Here is a 23,763-nt window from a genome sequence, read left to right on the forward strand (position 1 = left end):
TCTTACGTACAAGAATTAACATTATGGAGTAAGATTATATTCACATGGCTGTGCCTGCACTTGGCCATGAAAAAACTCCATCTGAGGTGACACTGAAGGTACAGTACAGGCCATAGATGTCTACTGGTGCCCAATTACCCCTCCATATTACTCGCCCATTATATGAAGCCATATTACAATGCTGTACAGACCCCTGTATACTGTTATCAGCCTACTATAGTATGACAGCAGCATTTTATTAGAAGTACTACCCTGTATCTAGAGGATTCACTTTGGCTTTTTATTACCTCTTTACTTGGCGTTCCCGCTCATGGATATTATATTGTCTGGTTTTGTGGTCTGAGCTGAGACTTTATTGTGGCCATCTTTTATCTCTTTTCTGTGTTTAGAATCTGATATTAAAGTGTTCAGGGAATATCACAAAGAACATAAGACACAGACAAAATGAATTGTATGAAAACCAATTTTATTAAATGAACGCCAATTAAAATCATCCAGTGGAAAATAATAAAATCTCGGCTGTGGTCACACACTGCAGTTTTTGCCAAAACTAGAACTGAATCCCAAAGAAATGCTTTATGTTTTTTTGGATTCATTCTCATTCCCAGAGTTGGCATGCATGGTATATACCACATATATACTCATATGTTGGCCTATGTGCCCTGTGTGTGTGTGTGTGTGTGTATATATATACAGTATATATACAGTATATATATATATATATATATATATATATATATATATATATATATATTATGTGTGTGACATGTTCTAGGAGTACCTTTTGCCTGGATGCCTTCACTTCCATACGACCATCCACAATTGCTGGATCACCTTCTGTAAGGCCTGGTTCACACGGGCTAGTGCCCGCGTATTTTGGTCCTGATTTTGGCGTGGGAAGCGCGTCAGAACCAGGACCAAAATGTGGCTAGTCGTGACTTCCTGCTCTGGGCCTAGTCCGGAGGGATTGTCTTGACGCAGACAATTTCTGCCGCAGCATCCGCCTCAAGAAAGGGCAGCTCGCTTCTTTTTTCCGCAAGCGGGAACAAACCGCTAGCGGTCTACGTAGACTTTTAGTGTGAGGGGGTGGATTTTGAGGTGGATTCCATGCCAAAATCCGCCCCCCTTCTTGCCCCATGTGAACTAGCCCTAAGGGCTCACAGTGCCACCTACTGCAAAAATGTGCCACTACATGTGTCCTTAACTTACGTTGCTGACTGAAATGAATCACAGCAATTCTATGCAGGGAGGATTCGACGGCATGCAGGATATTAGCTGGCTCTCCAGGGAGTCTGGGAGGTCACCCCTACTATGAGGAACCTCTTGTATGTTGCAGAAGAGTTGGCAAGTATAAGGCCGGGTTCACACGGGTTTTTTTTTTTAACCGGAACCTGAGGTGGAGGCCGCCTCAGAATCCGAACCAAAAAACGGGTAGCCGCGACTGACTGGCGGTGCACTGCACTGGCATCCAGTCACACACTCCGGTCTGGATTAGGCCCAATGAATGGGCCTAGTCGGGAGCGCTGGGGACCGCCCCCAGTGCTGCCAGAGAACTCATTTGCCTACCGACAAAAACTGGATTATATACCGAACGACGGCGCGGAGAAGTCATCTAAAGGTAGGAGAAGAATAGCCTTTCCTAAGGCTATTCCTACGTGGTAGGCATTAAAAAATGAGTTTTAATGATAGGATCCCATAAGTAGGGACTTGGAACGTAACGGATAGCGGCGTCACATGACCTTTGCTGAGGCTGCTGACTGGCCTCAGTGGTCACATGTGGCGGGGACTTCTGTCAGAAGACAATAATGGATCAGTAAGATCAGACCGTGTTGGGAGGCACCGGAGGACCAGGGACAGGTGAATATGATTTTTTTTTTTTTTTTAATATTAAATCACCTTCCCTCTGTTTAAGAAACTAATATTTTTGCTCAGACAACCCTTTTAACTCTGCTACATCTGTATACTGACTATAATATAAGATAAGATGAATCCAGTATGACATGAGTAGAGTGATACACCCTGTATACAGCCTCACAGCTGCCTGCAGGTATACACCTGTATAATACCGGGCCACTATCTCCCTATTCCACCTGTCACCTGGCCTGCTCCACGTCACTGTGCACATTGCCTGACGTACGCATGCGCAGTAGGAAGCTAAAGCGCCAGCAGTAAATATGGCGTCTGCCTGTTCCCCAATGATTACCCGTATGCGGAAGTGAGTTTTCTTGCCCTCAGTAGCAATGGCGTCCAAGGGGGCTCGACATCGGTGGAAAGGGACCGGTGGAGAGAGGGAAGAAAATAGCGGAAAGCAGAAGGAGGAGGGCCGGGGGACGGAGCACAGAGCCGAGTGAGGGCTGCCTCTCGTATAACTGCATGTGTGCTGTGGAGAGAGTGTGTGTGTCTGGCAGTGGACATGTGATGTGGTGTAGCAGTGCATATGTGTACAGTGGGGGGTGCTGGTATCCTGGTATATAGGTGTGTGTCCATTCATTATTTCACATGCATAGAGTATTATAGGGAATACCTGGCCCTCAGAGCCTGGACAGTAGTGAATGCCTCATTGCATATGGGGAAGATACTGCATGTACATGTGACCTTATATCTGTATTCACAGCCATCTGTAATGTGCGGTAAATCTACCCCCTCTGCAGACCGCCCCCAAGGGTCAGCGGCCTATTATTGCAGTCACTAATGGGGGCTATGTATGTGGGTCTCCATGCACCCCTGCAGCCAGAAGTTATAAGGTTGAAGAAGGCAGACTTGGCCAGGTCAGCCTATTATCCTGCAATGTTATTCCAGATGCTAAATAAAGTTATGCACAGAAATATTGTATATACATTGTAGTAATTTTACCGCAGTTCACATACCGTTAAATGGGATGTGCGGCATAAAACGTCCCTATAGAATATCAGCATTTTTGGCTTTGAAAGATTCCTGATAAAAGTACTTAAATACTACGTATGACCCTGGCCTTCTAGGAGATAGGCCTCATGTTTATCATGGCTAGCACACGGACCCATTCATTTCTGTGGCCCCATACACACAACCATGTATTTTCATCCGGTGTACAGGGCAATGAGCAAAACTCGGGACAGCTCATATTTCTGTCCATTATGCGGACTGTGTTCACTTGCCTCAATGAATGGGGCTGCAGAAGCACGGCCGCTACATGATGTCATCCGTGTGCGGTTCAATCACTGCCTGGCGATACGCACACAGTCGTGTGATTGTTGCCTTCATAGAGTTTTCTGGGACTTATGGTCTGTCCTTAGAATCATGTTTCATACTGCAAGCTACTGCATTGGATGGGGAGCAGAAGCCACATTGCTCTTATTCAAGTTTTAGGTGCCGTGCTGAAGTTTCCCTGGGGCCTCCGCTATACAGTAGATGAGACTGCACCTCCATTCCTATTACTTGAATAGGAGCAGACTGTTTCCACTCCCTGTCCACTGCTTTAGCTTCTGGTTGCCAGAACAGCTGATCTGTGCCGGATCTGGGTATCTGGACTCTGCTAGGAGCTGCACTTGCATAAGCTGAACAGATGTGAATGGAATCTGATTTATTATGTGATGTCTGACTTCGATTTGGTCACTAATGGTCCCATCCTCTCCTGCTTATCTTCTAGATCAACATGTAGCAAGGCTGGACAAGTGTGGGCACCTGAAGGGGCGACTGCATTTAAATGCCTGATATCTGCCAGGTTTTGTGCAGCGCTGCTCAGTAACATCTCTGACTGTGACGAAACCTTCAACTACTGGGAACCTGTAAGTACCACATCAGCGAGTGGGGATGTCAGTGTGCAGCACACACTATTACACTCCCTGTAGGTCTCAGCCTGCACATCATATTCAGTCTTCCTTTCCTTTTCTGCAATGATCATTGTTGGACAGAGAGAAGTTTATTTCAAGGGATTTTATCATTCAAAATATGCATTTTTAAATAAAACCATGTTGGAATAGACTTTAGAAAGGATATTCTAGCCCTAACTTTTTTCTTCTTCTTGCAGCCTCCTCTTCACGGTATCAGTAGCAGCAACTCTCTTGAGCGAGATTGAAATCCTGTGGATGCGCTCAGTCCTAACCCACAGTGGCCATGTTGGGCCAAGGCCACAGCACATGCGCAGGATTTCGATCTCGCTGAAGAGCGTTGCTGCTACTGATGCAGCGAAGAGGCGGCTGACCTCAAATGGTTCACAACAAAAGCAGGAAAGGTCTAGGAGGTGGAATGAAGGCCAGGATCGTTATGACTCCCCCTGTGCTTCATTAGCATAATAGCTAAAAACTATGTAATTCAAAAATGGCTGCGAGCAGAAGAACAGAAAAGGTAGGGTTTATTTAAAAATGTTGGTTTATTGAAAAACACATATTTTGAATGATAGACTCCCTTTCAGTGATCAGGCAGATTGTTTTATGAGTACTTTTCCTTATCATTTAGAAGTGGTTCTGCTGGATTTCCCTGACTGCTGCCTATAGAATACCGAGATTTATGTCTTGCCAAGAAATGTATTATGTTATATACTCTCCTTACCTCACAGTCTGTGGAATGTATGGGATGCACTAGACAGAAACGCTGTTCTGTCAACATGGCGGCATAAGGAACAAACTGTTTTCTTTAAGATAAGATAAGATAATCCTTTAATAGTCCCACAATGGGGAAATTTCAGTGATACAGTTTCATAGATGGTACAGTAGTATATAACAAGAGAGAAACACATACAAGCTCATGGCAGATAGAGAAATCCTAGGAATCATAGCAACTAAAACAGAAACACATACACACTGCAGGATCATTTAGTTCTCTGTGCAGAGTGATGTTAATAATATAGCCGACTGTGGTTGGAGGACATGAGGAGGGGTCACAGCATGTAGATATAACAGGCAGAAACGTTTTTTTTGCAGAGGTGGGGGACATATGCAGCTATCATGATAACATGTGGCAGTTCCTTCAATAATTGACATTGATTTTGGGGCAACACAGTGGCTCATTGGTTAGCACTGCAGCCTTGCGGCGCTGGAGTCCTGAGTTCGAATCCCACCAGGAGCTACCTCTGCAAGGAGCTTGTATGTTCTCCCCGTGTTTGCGTGGATTTCCTCCCATTTTAGAAAGACATGCTAATGGGATAAAAAAAAATGTACATTGTGATCTCTATATGGGGCTCACAATCTACATTAAAAAATAAATAAATTTGACATTGATTTTTTATTAAATTAAATATATTTTTATAACTTTATCTCCTTTTAGACTCACTACCTCGTATATGGCAAAGGATTCCAGACATGGGAATATTCTCCAGCCTATGCAATACGCTCCTATGCGTACCTCTGGCTGCATGCTCTTCCTGCATGGTTCCATGCAAATATCCTCCAGACAAACAAGGTAAGCCTAAAGGGATTATCTAGGGAGAGAATAAGAAATGGTGTAAGAAGAGGTTAAAAACTAAATGGAAGCCGTACTCGCTTCACTGATACCCCGCTGCTTCTGTTCTGGAACTGGGTCCCTGCTGGTCTCTGCTTCCAGGTCCTATCCTTACACAAGAAGCACCTGCAGTGGGTCGTAGCTTTAACCTGTGTCTCTAGCATTTCTTGTGTACTTATTTATTTACTCATACTATACCTTTTGATGAAGAATAAGATTTATTGTTTTGTCTTGTAGGTTCTGGTCTTTTACTTCATACGCTGCTTTTTGGCTTTCTGTAGCTGTTTATGTGAACTTTATTTCTACAAGTAAGTATCCGATTTTATACATCCCAAATAACTGTCTGAACCCCAATGATCATTAGAAAATGAGACTCAAGACTCCCAGCAGTGGCAGTGGGGTCTGTAACATTAGGTCACTGAATTTTTTTTTTTTTACTTTGGCATGTAACAAAAAATATTTATTTCCAATCCCGCTCCTGCCCATGTCCTTTTCCAATTCGACCTCCAGGGGGTTCCAAGTCCTGACTAGAGATGAGCGAGTACTATTTGAAACGGCAGTTTCGAATAGCACGCTGCCATAGGAATGAATGGACGCAGTCGGGGCCGGCGTCCTGCCGCTTAATCCCCTACGTAGCGGTCGCTCCCATTCATTCCTATGGGAGCGTGCTATTCGAAACTGCCGTTTCGAATAGTACTCGCTCATCTCTAGTCCTGACGTTTTTTAGTGTCCGGATTTAATATGCAGCAAATGGAGGAGGAGCAGTAAAGGGATTTAGACTGTGTGGGGTAATTGTAATGTGTGGGGGTCAGTAAAGGGGGCGATGGAGTCCTTTGATCTATGTTTGAGGCCATCACAAAGCACCTATTTAGTTTTGTCATTTTAATCTATTTTCCATCTCTTTTAAGAGCTGTATGCAAAAGATTTGGACTCCATGTTGGGCGGCTGATGTTGGCCTTTCTTGTCCTCAGCACAGGAATGTTTTGCTCAGCTGCTGGTAGGTGCTTTTGTTACGTGGGATGGTAATCCTCTTCTGGCACTATTAATTTCTTTTAGGTACTTTTTATATTACACGTATTCAGTATCTTCTGCTAAAAAATGAAATCACCTTAAAGAGACCACGGTCCAAAAGTCTTTTGCTGCTGGATGGTATGCATAAACTTAAAGGGGTTGACTTCTGCGACTGTTTGTTGCTTGCAGATTGCTCCATTGACTTCTAGTAGAGGCTAATGGACAAGGTGCAGTCTCTGAGCACTTCTGCAGGGAGAGGTGGAGCTCTATGATGTTTTGTAAGGAGTGGAAATACTCGGCTGATCTGTGATAAATGTCTAATAGCTGGGGGCACAGCTACTGAGATCTTCCCATTCCACTGCAAGGAATGGATTGTTTCCGTCCGCCACATAGACCTGGAATGAAGTGGCAGCATGTATACTCGTCCACCACTTACTATTGAGTTTGTGCTTACACGGAGCAGCTAGTCTGAACTGCAGTGTAAAGCATGGGAATGTGACAGAGCAAGAGCTAAGACAGAAGGTGGATTTCAGGTCTCTCTCATAATTTTGGTTCTTTGGTCACCCTTTGATCAATTTGCCATATTAGATTATTTCCACTATTCCTATTGTAGTCTGTTACTTGTATTCTGACTATAAACCTTTTGATTCCTTTTATCAATGCTATTAAAATTCTGATATTGTTGTACATTGTTTGTTTAATGTCTTCAGTTTCTTCCTTGATCTCTTCCTGCAGCGTATCTCCCTAGCAGTTTCTGCATGTACACCACGCTGATCGCCATGACGGGCTGGTACATGGAGAAGGTCTCTGTGGCTGTCCTGGGTGTTGCCGCTGGGGCTATTTGGGGCTGGCCTTTTAGTGTTGTGCTCGGGTAAGAAACGCTATTTGAGTTTTAACAACATAATTCCACGTTCCCTATTTTTGTAAGCAGGGCTTACTATATTCAGCACATGCTTTTAGCAATCTACTGATGAAATTTACACATGGACATCCATATGGTTAGTACTACATTAATGTACTTTGATGTCTACATCAAAGCCTGTGTGAACGCACAATGGCCTTGTAGATCTTGGCTCAGCACTGCATACATTAGCGCCTCAGAAACCAACGTACTGAATTAAAGGGGTTGTTCAACTGCATAACATGTTTGGGTTTTTTTTGTTTTGTTTTTTTTTAGAAAAGGCTAGCCTGGGTACAAATTTATAATTTTTTTTTTTTCTTTGCAATCCATATGCTAGGCATATATGGATATGCACAAATCGCGGAAGTTGTTTTCTGCTCCCCTTTAAAATGCAAGAAATCCTTTGCACTGAATTTTTATTTTTGTTTGCTTTCTAAATACAAAATGAAGGAGCTTTCTAATTTTAATTTTAACTTCCCTTCCATTTTGCTGATGTAGAGTCTGTACAGTTTCTTCATATAGCTGGTTTTTATGCTGAATATGACATAAGCTGTGTAAAGTCTCTCTGCTCACCCCTTTCCTTGTCTGAGTGCTGGGGATAGTAACAGTCAGAGAGCGGAAGACGTATATAAGAGATTACAGTGTGGAGAGGGGAAAGCATCCAGGATTTCAGGAAGGCAAGATCATAGAAGCTGTACTGTAATGGGGATGGATAGAAGAGCACACACATCAATGTGAAGAGGGACAGAGAATCACACAAACTATGTATCAGTGTACAGAGAGAGAGTAGTAAACCTGGCAGATTCTTCTTGGTAGATGGGGAATGGTGCCTGTTGCACACTCCCCAGCATAAGTGTCCGTCAGAAGAAGAGACCGCTTATGGACAGAAGAAGGAGAAAACAATCCAGGAGTGAAGATGTGAGTACTTTTACATGGGAGCAGGGCTGCTTCTAGTGCCCAAAGGCAGCAGGGTAACAGTGTCTGACCCCCACCGATCAGCTACAGATGACCCATCCTAGGGGCTGTAAAACCCCTTAAAGACAGCAGCATCCTGGACACACAGACTTTACATCCAACAGGTGTTAAGTCTGAAGCTAAGAGAAGGTTGTAAATGAATGCCAGGCTCTAGAAATAAATAAGTGAGCTATGATCGCAGCCTAAGTGCAACTAGATGACCTACTAATATAGGTACTGTGTCTTCAAACCTGTTGTCATAAGGTATCTCGTGTTTCATCTCCAGGGTGCCCATCGCCTTCGATTTACTGTTTCTGAAACGCAAATGGAAGAGTTTTATTAATTGGTGTCTGGTGGCGCTAATTTTATTTCTGGTAGGTATAAACACTATGTGAGTATTTAAAGAGGACCAGGCGCCTCTCTCTCGGTTTTTTTTCACATTAGATGTCTATGTAAACGAATGATGTTTATTTTGCATTCTTTAAAAGGATGGGCTTAATGGATGGAAAAAAAATGACTTTCTTGGAGTCTAGGGGTATGTTCACACGGAGAAAAGGGTCGTGGAAACCTTTTCCGCCATGTGAACATTCCACGCGGCGAACCATGACGGGATGTTGATGAAGCATTGGCATTCTGTTATGGCTTCCTACTCCTGATTAGGCCCGAATGAATGGCTGAATCAGCTTTGGAATCCGCGGCAAGGTAGGTCATCTCACTTCTTTTTTCTGCTACTAGCTAGCGGGAAAAAAAGTGAGCAGCTCCCATTGAAGTCAATGGGAGCCATTTTTGCAAGCGGATTTTGAGGTGGATTCCACGTCAAAATCCGTCTGCAAAAAAACTCTGTGTGAACATACCCTAATTCACCTGATTATCAATTTATTCATAAACTTATGGTAGGAATGGCATAAGAACAAATTGCTGCACAATTGATATATGTCCAGATATAGTGTTACTCCTCTTGTATACCCTGTTCTATTTTGTTTAAGGGCCCCAATTTGTCATAACACCAGTTCTATACATTATTGCAACGTGCTAGCAAGTCTTAAAAGGCTGCAATTCACATCACAGCCACCGGGTGGCCACATATAGAACAAATGGGGATTAGATCTCAATAGTTGCAACTCTGCCTTATACATTTGAACATGGGTGAATAAGATATAATCAGTGGTGTAACTAGGAATGGCGGGACTCCCTTGGCGATCCTGAAAAGACTCCCTAGTATAATAATGGGGTTTGTGGGGTCCGTGGCCTCACTAAGTGATCCCGGCTTCTTCTCACAGCGGCCTCCGCAGAAGGGGAAGTGACAGCGGCCGTGAGCAGAAGCCATGATCAGTAAGTAAATAGGGCCTGTTACCTGCTGCAGTAACTCCAGCAGGTAATGGCCTATAAAAAACGCAGCGTTAGCGACTGTCGCTGGGCCCCCTAATGTCCCGGGCCCTGTGGCTACCGCTGCTACCCTGGTAGTTACGCCCCCTGGATATAATAATGATAATAAGTTTACTGACCCTCTTCTTTTCCCCTCTGTAAAATACTTTGTATTTGATTATTCTTTGTATAATGACTCCTTTCTCATTTTTTGTGTGTCACAGGCTCCATTGGTGGCGATTGACAGTTATTATTATGGAAAGCTTGTTATAGCCCCTCTAAATATTGTCCTGTATAATGTCTTCACACCTCATGGACCTGATTTGTACGGTATGTACCGGATGCTCGCGTGTCTATATCAGACTAGTAAAGCTCTGCTTACATCTCGTTTTTACCTTATGTCCCATGCAAAATATTTCTGCCCATCGAGGACCTTTCTCAAATGTTGCACATGGGCTAATAGATGTTTCCTTTTTCCTCGCCTATATTAGGCCTATTTTTTTGATTGAAATGACAAAGCAGCTTGCATAGAATAATGGGAAGAAAATTGTTCCCTGAAAAAATTGACCTTAAAGAAGGAAGGGTCTTCTTAAAGGGGTGGTCTTCAGACAAGGTTTCATTGTGTTGAGGATCTTTCTTAAGGATAGATCATCAGTCCCGGAAAACCCCTTTAATTTTTGTCATAATCACAAGTTCCTTATGCATTATACAATAAGTACATTGCGATGCGTCGTATCACAAGTGGAGCCGGCTCCGTCAGCTGTAGTGCTGTGGCAGCAATAACTCTGATCCAGGTATCTAACCCCTTAAATGTTCTGTCAGTAGCAATCACAACGCTCAGTAAGGTAACAACGGTTGAGTAAATGTAAGAGTTATGGCACATGGTGAACAATGCAGAGTTTAAAATTCGTGAAAGCAGGTGGGTTTCACCAGAACGTGGTGGTAAAATTTAGTCACATTTTAGGCACTCCAGAATGGTACGATTGAAAAGTTACACTGCTAGAAAAATAACAACTTTACAGCTTCCAGACTAATATTAAGAATAAAAAAAATCCTGCACTTTAAATATATTATAGAAAGTTGCAGCTTGGCTTCTGTAGCCATGTCCGTCCTTCTACATTTCAGAATAACGCTTATTTTATCACTTGCTGAAACGTTTTATGGTAAAGTACTTGGAAGAGATTTAAGATGCGTGTGCTGTTTGCCACCAGCAGAGGTCGCCATAGTACTGTGCGAAATTCAGTCCTGGACCGCACGTATCTTGTGCAGCACTTTTGTGTTACATCTTTGCTAGCAGAAAACATATTGAGGGCAATTCATCAAATCCTGTACAGCAGAATTCACATTTGTATTTTCACACCACTTGTTTCCTAGGACTCCTAGGTTTACAATGAGCAGTGGTTTCTATAAGTTAAGTACATCCGCAGGCAGTCGTTCTTTCTTCTAGTAACGTTATTGATAAAGATTTATTGAGACTCATTTTCAATGCTGATTTGAAATTTTCTGGATGAGTCACATTTAGATAATTGGGCAGTTCTTGGACCAAACAAAACTTCTGACATATTAAAAGTTTTATGTAACAGCTAGCACCTCTATAATATGGCGCTGACAAGCCATCGATGATCCATCACGAGTTACACCGACTCTGACTCTTGACAACTCTGTTACTAGTAATTAAAAATGAATAGATTTATATATTACCAGCTGCTACCCGCGACTTCGTCTGCGGTGATTGTACAAGTGTGTAAATCGAGTCGCGGGTGAAATTTTACGATCGGGTTTACACGGCCGTAAACGCGCACCTTAAATAGCGCGGCGCAAACACTCCCATAACGCGGCACTCGGCGTAAAAATAAGCACCAATTGAGCGTCGCGTTACGCCATGTGAATGGACCCGTACACGTGTATTTTCAGCAAATACATGGGCGTTTAGTGGGTGTGAAGAGGAGCAGGCAGTGCGCTGAATAATGCAATGCATTGCAATAGTAATGTATTGCAATGCATTGCCTAATATTGTGAGTGTATGCAGGCATAATGTTTAGTTTAGTTAGTAGAGTGGGGGATTTCAGAGGCAGGGATAGGTAATGTGTGTGTTGCACAGTATTGTTTTTTTATTTTGTTTTTTTTTTTATTGTAATGCTAATGAGGTTTGCAGGCTGTATCCAGCAGCTTGCAAAACAATACCGTTGTACACCAGCAGGGGGTGTCCTGAACAATGCAATGTATTGCAATCGTAATGTATTGCTATGTATTGCATAATCGTGCCAGTGCTATTGCAGGCTACATAGCATAGCCTGCAGCAGCCTGGGCACACTGAGCTGTGTGGGAGAGCTAGCGGCTGCTATAGGAACCTTCGCGGCGGCAGCCTAGCCCAGTGTAGGTGGCGGAGATGAGCAGGAGGATGCTTCCGCGCAGAGAGGGACAGACGGGAGCCGCAGGACAGGTAAGAGAAGGCGGTGGAGGATGCAAAGTTGGCAGGAACCGGAGACATGACGGGGGTAGCGCAGTGTATGCGCGATTGTGTAAGGGAAGGGCTATGGCGTACGTGAACTTACCACTGTCGAGCTGGTGGATGGATCGTGCAGAGGAAACAGCAGGGAGGTGATAGCGGCGTCGGGTACTGTTGCGGGCTGGAGGCAGGATTTCGTGTGCTGCGGCCTAAGGTGGAGGCGCAAAATGGTGGCGTGCTAGTAAGACGTTGTTTATGTGTGCAAAGTGCGCATGCTCCTGTGAAGCTAGTGGAGTAGTGTGGTGGGCGGTGCCACGGATCCTCCCGGCGGTGGGGGTCGACAAACATGGCTGGTCCAGAGAGTGACAGAGGTAGGCTCCTGCAGTATGGTGAAGGTGAGGGTGAAAGTGGGAAAGTATACACTCACCGGCCACTTTATTAGGTACACCTGTCCAACTGCTCGTTAACACTTAATTTCTAATCAGCCAATCACATGGCGGCAACTCAGTGCATTTAGGCATGTAGACATGGTCAAGACAATCTCCTGCAGTTCAAACCGAGCATCAGTATGGGGAAGAAAGGTGATTTGAGTGCCTTTGAACGTGGCATGGTTGTTGGTGCCAGAAGGGCTGGTCTGAGTATTTCAGAAACTGCTGATCTACTGGGATTTTCACGCACAACCATCTCTAGGGTTTACAGAGAATGGTCCGAAAAAGAAAAAACATCCAGTGAGCGGCAGTTCTGTGGGCGGAAATGCGTTGTTGATGCCAGAGGTCAGAGGAGAATGGCCAGACTGGTTCGAGCTGATAGAAAGGCAACAGTGACTCAAATAGCCACCCGTTACAACCAAGGTAGCCAGAAGAGCATCTCTGAACGCACAGTACATCGAACTTTGAGGCAGATGGGCTACAGCAGCAGAAGACCACACCGGGTGCCACTCCTTTCAGCTAAGAACAGGAAACTGAGGCTACAATTTGCACAAGCTCATCGAAATTGGACAATTGAAGATTGGAAAAACGTTGCCTGGTCTGATGAGTCTCGATTTCTGCTGCGACATTCGGATGGTAGGGTCAGAATTTGGCGTCAACAACATGAAAGCATGGATCCATCCTGCCTTGTATCAACGGTTCAGGCTGGTGGTGGTGGTGTCATGGTGTGGGGAATATTTTCTTGGCACTCTTTGGGCCCCTTGGTACCAATTGAGCATCGTTGCAACGCCAAAGCCTACCTGAGTATTGTTGCTGACCATGTCCATCCCTTTATGACCACAATGTACCCAACATCTGATGGCTACTTTCAGCAGGATAATGCGCCATGTCATAAAGCTGGAATCATCTCAGACTGGTTTCTTGAACATGACAATGAGTTCACTGTACTCCAATGGCCTCCACAGTCACCAGATCTCAATCCAATAGAGCATCTTTGGGATGTGGTGGAACGGGAGATTCGCATCATGGATGTGCAGCCGACAAATCTGCGGCAACTGTGTGATGCCATCATGTCAATATGGACCAAAATCTCTGAGCAATGCTTCCAGCACCTTGTTGAATCTATGCCACGAAGAATTGAGGCAGTTCTGAAGGCAAAAGGGGGTCCAACCCGTTACTAGCATGGTGTACCTAATAAAGTGGCCGGTGAGTGTATGTGAGTGTGTGGGGTTAGAGGCTAGGCTGTAGGGGGTAATGTGAAGTTTAGGGGCTTGCTATGGTCCAAAGTGTGTGAGATTGAAGAGATGGTGATGTCAGTTTGTTTTTTGTGGGGTTCGTGTGGAAAACGTAGGTGGGTTATTGTGTGCAAAAGTAGCCTATTGCGCAATCGTGTGTATTAACTATGTTTGTGGAAAATTTCAGCCAAATAGGTGGAGCGGGTTTTGCGTGATTGACCGCCAAACATCCGAACATCCAAAGTCACAAATCATAAACTCACAAACATTTCACATTTAGGATAAATATATTAAAAACAATGGAGACATTAATTAAAGTGGGCAAGGATCACCATTTCCACCATCTTTATTTATAATCATTGTAGCAGTTGTTGAGCATGCCCCCTTACATGTCATTCAAGGTGTATGGGGGAAATTTATGAAGACGGATGTCTTCTCTGTGCCGCTGTTGGTTAGAAATCCTGGTTTTCTTCAATATGCAAATGAGTTTTCTTGCAGCACTGGGGGCGATACCCAGCGCTCAAACAGCACTGGGGGCGTCCCCAATGCTCAAGAGAACTCTCCAGCACTGCCTCCATCTTCTTCTGGAACACCCTCTCCCTGTGTCTTTTTCCGTCTTGGGTTTCAATCTTCTAGGGCCACAAGAAAACAGCTGCTTACACAAGCTTACTGTGTAAGGGCGTTCCAGAAGAAGATGGAGGCGGCGCTGGAGAGTTCTCTTGCAGCATTGGGGGCGCCCCCAGTGCTGTTTGAACCAGGATTTCTGCCGAATGGCGCTGCGGAGAAGACATGTAAAGGTAGGAGAAGAATAGCCTTTCTTAAGGCTATTCCTACGTGTTAGGGACAAAAAAATGTCATTTTAATGATAGGATATCTTTTAAACAACAGCTACCCGTGGACCCCATAGACTATAAAGGTTCTGCCGGGTTTCTGGCCAAAAAATGCAGGACTTTTCTCTCTACATTTTTTTTTTTTAATTTTAAATTTTTTTTTTTTTCCCATATCAGTATGTCTTTTTGGAATATGGGATGGAAAACCATGCAAACACGGGGAAAACATACAAACTCCTCACAAATGGTTTTTTGCCCTTGGCGGGATTTGAACACCAGGACACAGCGCTGCAGTGCTAACCCCTGAGCCACCGTGTGGCCCCCCTCTCTGCGTTTTTTAAGCAGATTCAGGAAAGGAATCCTCTAATGGAGTACGAACGCTGGTGTGAATCCAGCCTTAGTAGTGTCTTAAGGCCTGAAGGTCTCTGGGATGTGGACTATGCAGCTCTGAATCCCTGGGTTATGTTTGCAGCGTTGATGGGGAAAAAAGTATAATTGGCCAAAAAAGGGGGCCATTACCCGATAATCTGTGATGAAGTCATTGCTGCCAAGGTAAAATCTAATATGAGGACCAGGGACAAATACAGTCAGAATTTAGCTGTAGAACTACAGGTCCCAGAACGGAAAGCAAAAATAATTCAGTCTAAGGGTGCATTCACACGGAGTAACATGCCGCGTGACCTGGCACGTATAAGCCGTGTGAGATTTTGAGCGCCATATATGCTCCCATTGATTTCAATGGGAGCCTGGATCGTATACGCCGCGTTATTTTGCAAAATAACGTGGCGTATACGAGACTAACTCCCATTGAAATCAATGGGAGCATATATGGCGCTCAAAATCTCACACGGCTTATACGTGCCAGGTCACGCAACATGTTACTCCGTGTGAATGCACCCTAAGGTGAGAATCGCTATATCCGCAGGAGACGGGTAGTCACATTACAAAGTGATATCAGGAAATCACTAGGAAGCAGAATAACTGGCACGATGGAATAGCGCTCCGGGTATGTGGAGAGGTCCGCCGGCCAGGCTGTACATTTGGCTAGTCAGCTGGTTGAGCTCCTGTGCGCCCTCACCTGGGCAGATAGACATGAGCTCAGAGTACGTGAGTGATGAGGGGCAGCAGGGTGCCTTGTGGGAACATGGTAGACTACAGCGTTTGTCGTCTGTTACCATGGAAACATGAACACAGAAAACAGACGGAATGAAGTATAGTTGCTCCATTTTTCATTTGAGCTCCAAAGGAATGATGAAACGGACAACAACCTTATGAGACTGCACCATAGATATATAATACACAGGACGTAACGTGCGTGTTATAAAAGCCAAATAAACCTAACATTTTGGTTCTTTTCTCTCTTTTCCTGTCATCGTCCTCATTGTATATCATTACTAGTCCTCTATGCCGGGTGCACTACACGGACGTAATATAGGCCCTATTACTGACAATCTGTTGTAACGTGTCAATAACAGGGCTACATGCCTTTAACCGTGACTCACCGTGAACTTTTCTGCTCCTATTTTTTTCCTCCTCTGTACAGACACCTTGCGTCAGCAGCTGACTGATCTGGTCCCCGGTGACGCATTGTGTCCGTCCACTAGAGCTGTGACACACGTAGGGAATAGCTCCTGATTACAGCCCCGTGCACACATAAAGGCCGCTTCTGCTTTTTCTTAATGAGCACACTGGGGGAGTCGGGGAACGTGTTTATGCTGAAATGTAAAATCCTGTCCTCCGTACATTGCAGACCGTCATCTGAAAACAGCTTTTAGCCAGGGCTTTGTTCACACTAATTGCACATTTATTGAAATCTTTCACCGTAAAATATTGTGCGTCGTGTCCACTGGTTAAACATTCACATTAAAAATGTTGTGTAATGTAATTTATGGGATGTTATAAAAAAATGTACGTAATAAGCTCGAGAATACGTAGACTGAAAAGAACACCGTGTAGAGGTTTAGTGGCTTTTTTTTTTTTATAGTTTTCATGAAAGGAAATGTAAATCAATATAAGAATATATCACTGGGGTTATATAGTGGGATATATTATAGTCAGTCACAGTGGGGGAGAAATGATAATGGATAGCTTGTAATTTTCTTGCATATTTATGTTTGTACCTTATATACACTTCATGGCTTAATGTTTGTAGCTAATATTAGGCCTTTATATCACTTCCCGAACACTGCATAGTCTTTGATGTGCTTTACACCACCCACTTGGCATTGATCTTAATGATCTAGGCTTGTGTATTGTTGCTTTACCATGCAAATGAACTTATACCTGTCAAACCAGAGACACTCATTTGTAGACTGTGTAGGGGTTATTGTACCTGCTTAGTACAAAGCAGTTTGTCATTGAAGAGAGACTTATTTTTTAGGCTGTACTTTATGGGGAAAAACATTATTGCAAAGGAACTCATGTAAGAAGACCAGAGAAATCCAGGGGTGTAGTTAAAGGCTCATGGGGCCCGGGGCAAAAGTTTAAGGGTAAGTTCACACAGGGTTTTTTGGTCCGGAACCTGAAGAGGAGGCCGCCTCAGGTTCCAGAGCAAAATACGGGTAACTGCGACTGGATGCCGGTGCACCTGCATCCAGTCGTGCACTCCGCTCCGGATTAGGGTCTAGTCAACAGAGAGTGGCTTCAAGCCGAATTGCAAGGTGAATCCGCATGAAAGAATGAGCATATCGCTTCTTTTTCTGGGAGCCGTTTATTCCGGCCTCAAAATCCTGACCAAAAAACCCAGTGTGAACTTACCCTAACTTAAGTTTCTATCCCTCTTACGCTAGGTTCACACTAGCGTTCGGGTCTCCGTTCTCAGCTTTCCGTCACTCTGAAAGCTGTCACAGTGGGTCCACCGCGAAACCGTTTTTTTTAAAATCAGACACCGAGTAATGCGTGTCTGATTTTTTAAAAAAACGGTTTCGCGGTGGAGAGCATAAAACGCTCACGGCCGGACATCTTTCAAACCCATTCAAATGAATGAGTTTGAAAGAGTCCTGCAGGTTTCCATCTCCTGCCTCTGTTTTGTGCAGGAAACGGAAACCTGCAGAACGGAGACCGGGCGCAGATGTGAACAAGCCCTTATAATGTCTTACATGGCCACCATACCGGTCTGTAACTTTTGGCTGCATCACACATCCCATCCAGGTCCCTCTCACCACACAACCACTGCCTGCTGTTTTGAATCGTATACATTCCTACTTTCCAGACAGAAGTATGTTTGTCTTCTTTTCTTCTCTTGGCTGTCCTGTCTCCTACTTTATGGTGCCACAGGAGCCGGGAGGAGAATGGAAGACATACATTGTGCCTCATGCCTTGTCAGTGATGTGTAGGGAGTTCAATGCAACAGGCAATGATAGTGTAATGAGGGAAGCCTATGCCCCCCCCCCCCCCCCCCCCCCCCCCCAGCTTAGGGGCCTGGTCAAACGCTAATAGAACTCTGTAAAAACTCATCTGCAGACATCACTGTATTGGAGTTCAGAGCAGGGTTTTTGGAGAGGGATGGGGATGGTTCTGTTTCTCATTGTACTGACATAGCTATGTATGGAGACTTTTCAGACATGCTTATGGGAGGAAACATGTAAATGAACTCATACCAGTCACACTAGAGACAAACTAGAGGGGTTTTACACTGGAGTGGCTTTATTACTATTATATCAGCAGGTCCCCATGAGCCCCAATGATTATTTTTGCATAGTATGTTGGGTTGCTGGAAATTTGTGCATACTGCCTCTCCAACTTCTACTCCAGCTCTATGTGACATCACCGACTCCACTCTGTTCCGGCTGCAGAGTCTATAGAGTAGAGCGTGGTCAGTGATGTCACCAAGATTCGGAGCATCAGCAAAGGTAATAATGGGGGCAGTGGGAAACTTGATTATGTTTTTGTATGGGGTTGGGTTCACACTGCGCAGGCATCTCTCTTGTGTGTTAACAACCATGAAACCTCAGGTTTTCAGTTTAGTGATCATTGGTGTATTAATGAAATGACGTAGTAACATACTATTAATTCTTCCACAGTTCTTCATAAAAAAAAGCCGCATGTGAACCCAGCCTTAAAGGGGTTTTGCCATTAAGGACACTTTTTTCCCCTATCTGCAACACAGGGTTATTTTGTCCGAGCAATGGGATTCCCCTAAAAATGAGGACAACGGGTATCAACAGTCTACCTAAAGCCTCCATGTGAATGGAGCACTTGTGTGACCAACGCTCTATTCATTTCTATGGGGCTGCAGGAGATTAAAGTCCCAGCAGACCCATTACAGTGAATGATGCACAGGTCATGCCAGCACACTAGCAGACCATTTACATGGAAGCTTTAGGGGGAATTTTGGTCCCCCATTAAGCTTTACCGGTAAGCCTTTTCTCCCTACACCATCCCTTTTAATTTGCGTTGTCTGTAAGTCCCCATACACACACTCTTCAGTGAGAATCATTTACACCACTTGTAAGCACCCCACCAATTCTGTGCTTTATTCTTCACCAAGCTTTATATTAGCTTATGTTGGACTCCAGTACCTAACAGATCTTCTAATACTCATACACCATATTTTTCAGACCATTAGATCGTTACATTTACGCTTAGACAACGGAAAATTAGAAAATGAATTGAGCCTTCTCTAGGGTTTAAAATGTCCTGCTGATATCTAGTAGTACCCTCTTCCTTTATTGGTGTAGGGTAGTGGAGGGTCTCATATTTGATTCAATTATGGTTTGGGATCATAGCCCCTTTCCTTGGTGGTCTTTAGTCAAAGAGATAATCTATAATTCCACTCCTTACCTGGTGGCCGGATGAATTACCCCCATCCCTGGACTCCAGTTATGTGACCTGCTGCACAGTACTCTCTATGATCAGGCAGGTGATGAGCTTTCTGCCCGATCGGTAAAGAGGTATCCTGTAAAGTGATGACATTTCACTTGGATATGTCATTACTTGACTGGTGAGGGTTTGGCCCTTACAGATACTGAGAAAGAAGGGGGCCACAGCAGTGTTCTCCTTCACCGTTTTTTCTGCACAATGGTGTACCGATCACCATCTATGCAGGAAGTGCAATGCATCCCCATTCTAATGATAAGGGACGACGCCATCATTCTCATGATTGGTGAGGGTCCCGGAGGTTGCACCTCCACCGATTATAGGGTAATGACATATTCCACAGAAGTGGGCAAGATGGTCTGGCGCTTGGCCCTGCAGAGTCTAGAGCATAAGACACATACAATAGATGACATGAGGTGGCACTAGTGTAAGTGTCAGCTACTACTCAGCTTATTCAGTAGCGGAAGGAACTTCTCATCATGGTCTGATAATAAATGATACTATTAGGAGGGGTGGGACGCAATTGCTGAAAAAATGGCAATAGGAAAAAATAATTGCAGGGCACTTACCCAGAGCGTATATAAAAATCCACAAGACTTTATTGATTCTTCAAAGTAACATTAACACGACATGGAGGAGGTATGCCTGGAAACAATGCAGCGACGATCGTTCCGTACCTTTAAGGTACTTTTTCAAGCAAGCCGTGGGAAAAATTGCAGCGTTTTACAGTAATAACAAAGTGGATGGGATTCATGCTGCGATTTCCAAAGCAGGTCCGGTTTTGGAAATCGCAGCATGTTAATTAGATCTATGGAAACTCCGGTGGCTTTCCTGTAGATGTAATGGTAAAAGTAAGTCCGTGGAGAAAAACTCTGTGAACTTTCTGTTCAAAGCTGATCAGCAACATAGACACCGCAGATGCCCGTAAACTACCGCACTCGCCCATAGAGTTCTATGGGTCAGTCCATGTAGTGCCGCAATTCACGGCTATTACGGACATGTCCTTTAAATTGCGGACCATGGTTGCGGCCCGGCCACACCACGAATAAAATATCCAGTGGTGTAAGAGGTTGCATTGAATATAATGTGTCCGCAATTGAAAACCCTCAATTGTGGACTTACATCACAGCTGTGTAACACCAACCTTAGGTGTTAGCTATTGCACCTGGTGTAATTTTGTAGAAATGAAGGACTGAATTAATAAGTGGTTTGTAAAGTGTTGTGGAATATGTTGGCGCGATATAAATAAAATTATTTTTATTATTATAGGAGGTCATGTAGAGGAGGTGAAAGTTTTGTTTAATGCAATGAATGAGACTTGAGACACTTAGATGTAAGTACGGTATTCTTCTGTATCCCCCTCCTCAGTAGCTCTCCCCTCTGTTCTGCCTCGCTCCCCTTCCCCCACCACTTCTCCGCGCTGTACCCTTTTTAAGTGGCATTGATTGCAGCAAATTGCCGTAGCTGGTAGCAGCTGTCACAACAGTGCGGTGATTAAGAGCAGCGCTTGTGATTTCCCGGCTGATTGCATCGATCACATAGAAGGGGAGCAGGGGGAGCGGATGTATGAAGGAAGGTGAACTCCCGCAGCCAGCATCAGCATGGCGCTATGGTTTGTCTCCTTAACTCTGTTTATGCCAGTACTTCTCAAGTGGGCATGGTGCGGCAGCCTGTTGTTCTTATTTACAGCAGACATTCCTATACAGGTGAACTGGGCCCAGTAGACGGCATAGTAAAGGGCTTGCTTTGTGTTGCGCTCATTGCAGTATAAGTTACGCCAGGTTCACACTAGCGTCAGTTTTTCTATTGTTGTGGACCAGAAGAACGGATAGGCGGAGCACTACAATAGTGGTTAAATATGGAACTATATATGGGGACGTTCACATTTGCACCTGCAGCTTGCCCACCGTGATTCCGCCGAAATTGCACAAAAACAGATTGGGGTTGGCTTGTATGCGGTCAGTTTAAAAACACATTCATTTCAATGGGCTTGTAAAGCAAGCCACCGTTTGCACCTGGAAACCGCTTTTTTTTTTTTGCACGGATTCAAACTCGGACATGCAGGACAGTGATATTGAACGCACACTGCGAGAGAGTCTCCAAAACAGATGTGAACTTAGCCATGGATTTCATGTTTCTGGTGTCTGTCCAGCCTTAATATCCAAGCCATTACCCATAGGTGATGGTTACCTGCTATGTATTTTCCGCAGATCTTGCTGCTTGGATGCTCTTTAGCTGTGCTGCATTATGGTAGAGCTGTTATCTGTGACTACAGTTTAGCTACAGTACCTATTGGGAGTCTGAAGTAGCCTGTCTCACTCATCTGCAGCTCTGCCTGTTCAGGTTGACACAAGTCTATCTGGTTTACTAGGAAGGAAGACCCCATGCACATAGATCCGATATGGGGCCAAGTTTGCTGCGGAATGCACTTGGATGACACTTGAACTGACACCCAAGTACATTCTGTGATGCACTTAGCTCTATGGGAACTTCTGATCCATTCTGTTCTGGTGACATCGTGCAGGATAGGACCTGCTTTATTGTCATCGGGACGGATCAGACCATTGGCCGCCCCCTTGGAGGAGTATTAAATGTCGCAATAGAATACGTGCAGAGATGATTTCCATTACAGCAAATGACTATAATGTTCAGATTACTGAACCACTGTTGAGAATAACCATTGTCATCAGAGGGCAGCTTGAGAGACTCTCGCTCTTCTGCCTCCCCTGCAGCTGCTCCGACTCTCACTGACGTCATTGACTCCCCTCTATTCAGGCCACCGGTCTATTGAGTAAAATGGATTCGGAGTGTCCTCAGGCAATGCAAGGGATTGAGATTTCTGACCTTCCCTACTTCCTTCTGTACGGCTAATAAATGGGGCATCGGCATGTATATTAGTAATAATGGCTGACCAATGCAGGGAATTCACTGGTTTTACTCCCCAAGTAACCCCTTTATGTTGTGAATATGTATAAGGCTTGTGTCTCACATACACTCTGTTGCTTATTCATTGCTATGTGACTATCAAAGAGAAATCGATTGAGTCACATAGCAGTTTGTTACAATTGACTGGACTGGGAACACACATGCACAACCGGCAATCCATTCAAATTGGGGAACTCTGTACTGGGTAGTAACCTCTAAACTATCCCCATGTGTGGAAACAAGTCCGAAAGAAAGGGAGATGATATAAGTTGTAATGGAGGTAATTTTGTTACTAGTGACTGTATATGTCACCCACTGCCTTCTGGTCCTCAGTTGTGTCATGTGACTGATACTCTTACTCTACAACTTGCACGTGAAGAAATCAGTATCGGTTCATTTATATGAGACCCTTTATGTGAGTCTTGTTGGAATAAATGGAGGAGCGGTCCACACACAACACGCTGCGTCTATTGTAGAATGTTATTGCAAGTCATGTGACACAGCTGAGGAGCAGATGGCATAGAATAACTCACATATACAGCCACTGCTTGGGAGATTACCCAAGATGTCTTCTTAAGGCCCAAGAATAAAAAAATTTTATGGGCAAAGAACTTGCAGAAGTAACGCAGCGGCACTTGTCAATTATTAGTATAAGCGTGTCCTCTTTATTCCGTCTCTCTGCTAAAAATACAATGGCAGGGAGAGGCATTTCAGCACAATAAAACAAAACCGGGTGATATAGTGACAGCTGTTTCATATAACCACACGTTTCATCCATATATAGATGCCATTGAAGTCTTCACTACACATCAGCGCCTTATACCTCACTTCTGTGCGGTGTCATCCGGTAATGTCATCTCATGAAGATACCACTGAGCGCTGAACGATATAGAGTGACACAACTGCGTCACGGCACATGGAGAGATGCGATGTCGCTGTCTGACAACCGTGGAGGTCACATTTAGACTCCTCTTTATTCAGTATAATATTATTGCGGTATAATAGCGCAGTGCTCTGTAGTCCTAAGAATAAGGCACTTGCATATAAAACTCATCTATCTCATAAAAGTAGGAATTTTAGAAAAATACATATAGAAACATAACAGTTTTATATATAATGGGCACATAATTTCTTTCGTTTAACCATAAGGGACCCAGGGCGCTCAATCTTATTATCCACCTGGCTTCTTGTCGCAATGATAGTTTGTCACTTTTCCTACATTGACATGTTCCAAACCTGCAGAACTGGCACTTCCTGGATCTCTTTGATGTTCTTGTCTTATATCAATTTGTGCACGACTTCTCATGACTTTATAGATTGCACATTCTCTTTAAATCTCTCATACATTTATACTAAAAAAAATTCTGTTATATATTTTTACTTATATAAAAACACTTATTATAGATTATATATTATTATTACTATTATTATG

At 44.0% G+C, this 23,763-nt stretch overlaps 1 protein-coding gene across 2 annotated transcripts in view; it reads left to right on the forward strand.

Moving 5' to 3' along the window:
- Positions 1-2,238: 2,238 nt before the first annotated feature.
- Positions 2,239-23,763, forward strand: part of ALG9 (ALG9 alpha-1,2-mannosyltransferase) — a 79,349-nt gene continuing 57,824 nt past the window's right edge. For both annotated transcript variants that reach the window (XM_075279790.1, XM_075279791.1), the window contains exons 1-8: positions 2,239-2,347; positions 3,626-3,764; positions 5,242-5,376; positions 5,653-5,723; positions 6,324-6,412; positions 7,162-7,297; positions 8,568-8,655; positions 9,871-9,976. In XM_075279790.1, the coding sequence (XP_075135891.1) occupies positions 2,241-2,347; positions 3,626-3,764; positions 5,242-5,376; positions 5,653-5,723; positions 6,324-6,412; positions 7,162-7,297; positions 8,568-8,655; positions 9,871-9,976 (871 nt within the window). In that variant the 5' untranslated portion in view covers positions 2,239-2,240. The remainder of the gene's footprint in view (positions 2,348-3,625; positions 3,765-5,241; positions 5,377-5,652; positions 5,724-6,323; positions 6,413-7,161; positions 7,298-8,567; positions 8,656-9,870; positions 9,977-23,763) is intronic.

This window comes from Leptodactylus fuscus, chromosome 6, assembly GCF_031893055.1.
Source record: "Leptodactylus fuscus isolate aLepFus1 chromosome 6, aLepFus1.hap2, whole genome shotgun sequence".
NCBI classification, from domain to species: Eukaryota; Metazoa; Chordata; class Amphibia; order Anura; family Leptodactylidae; genus Leptodactylus; species Leptodactylus fuscus.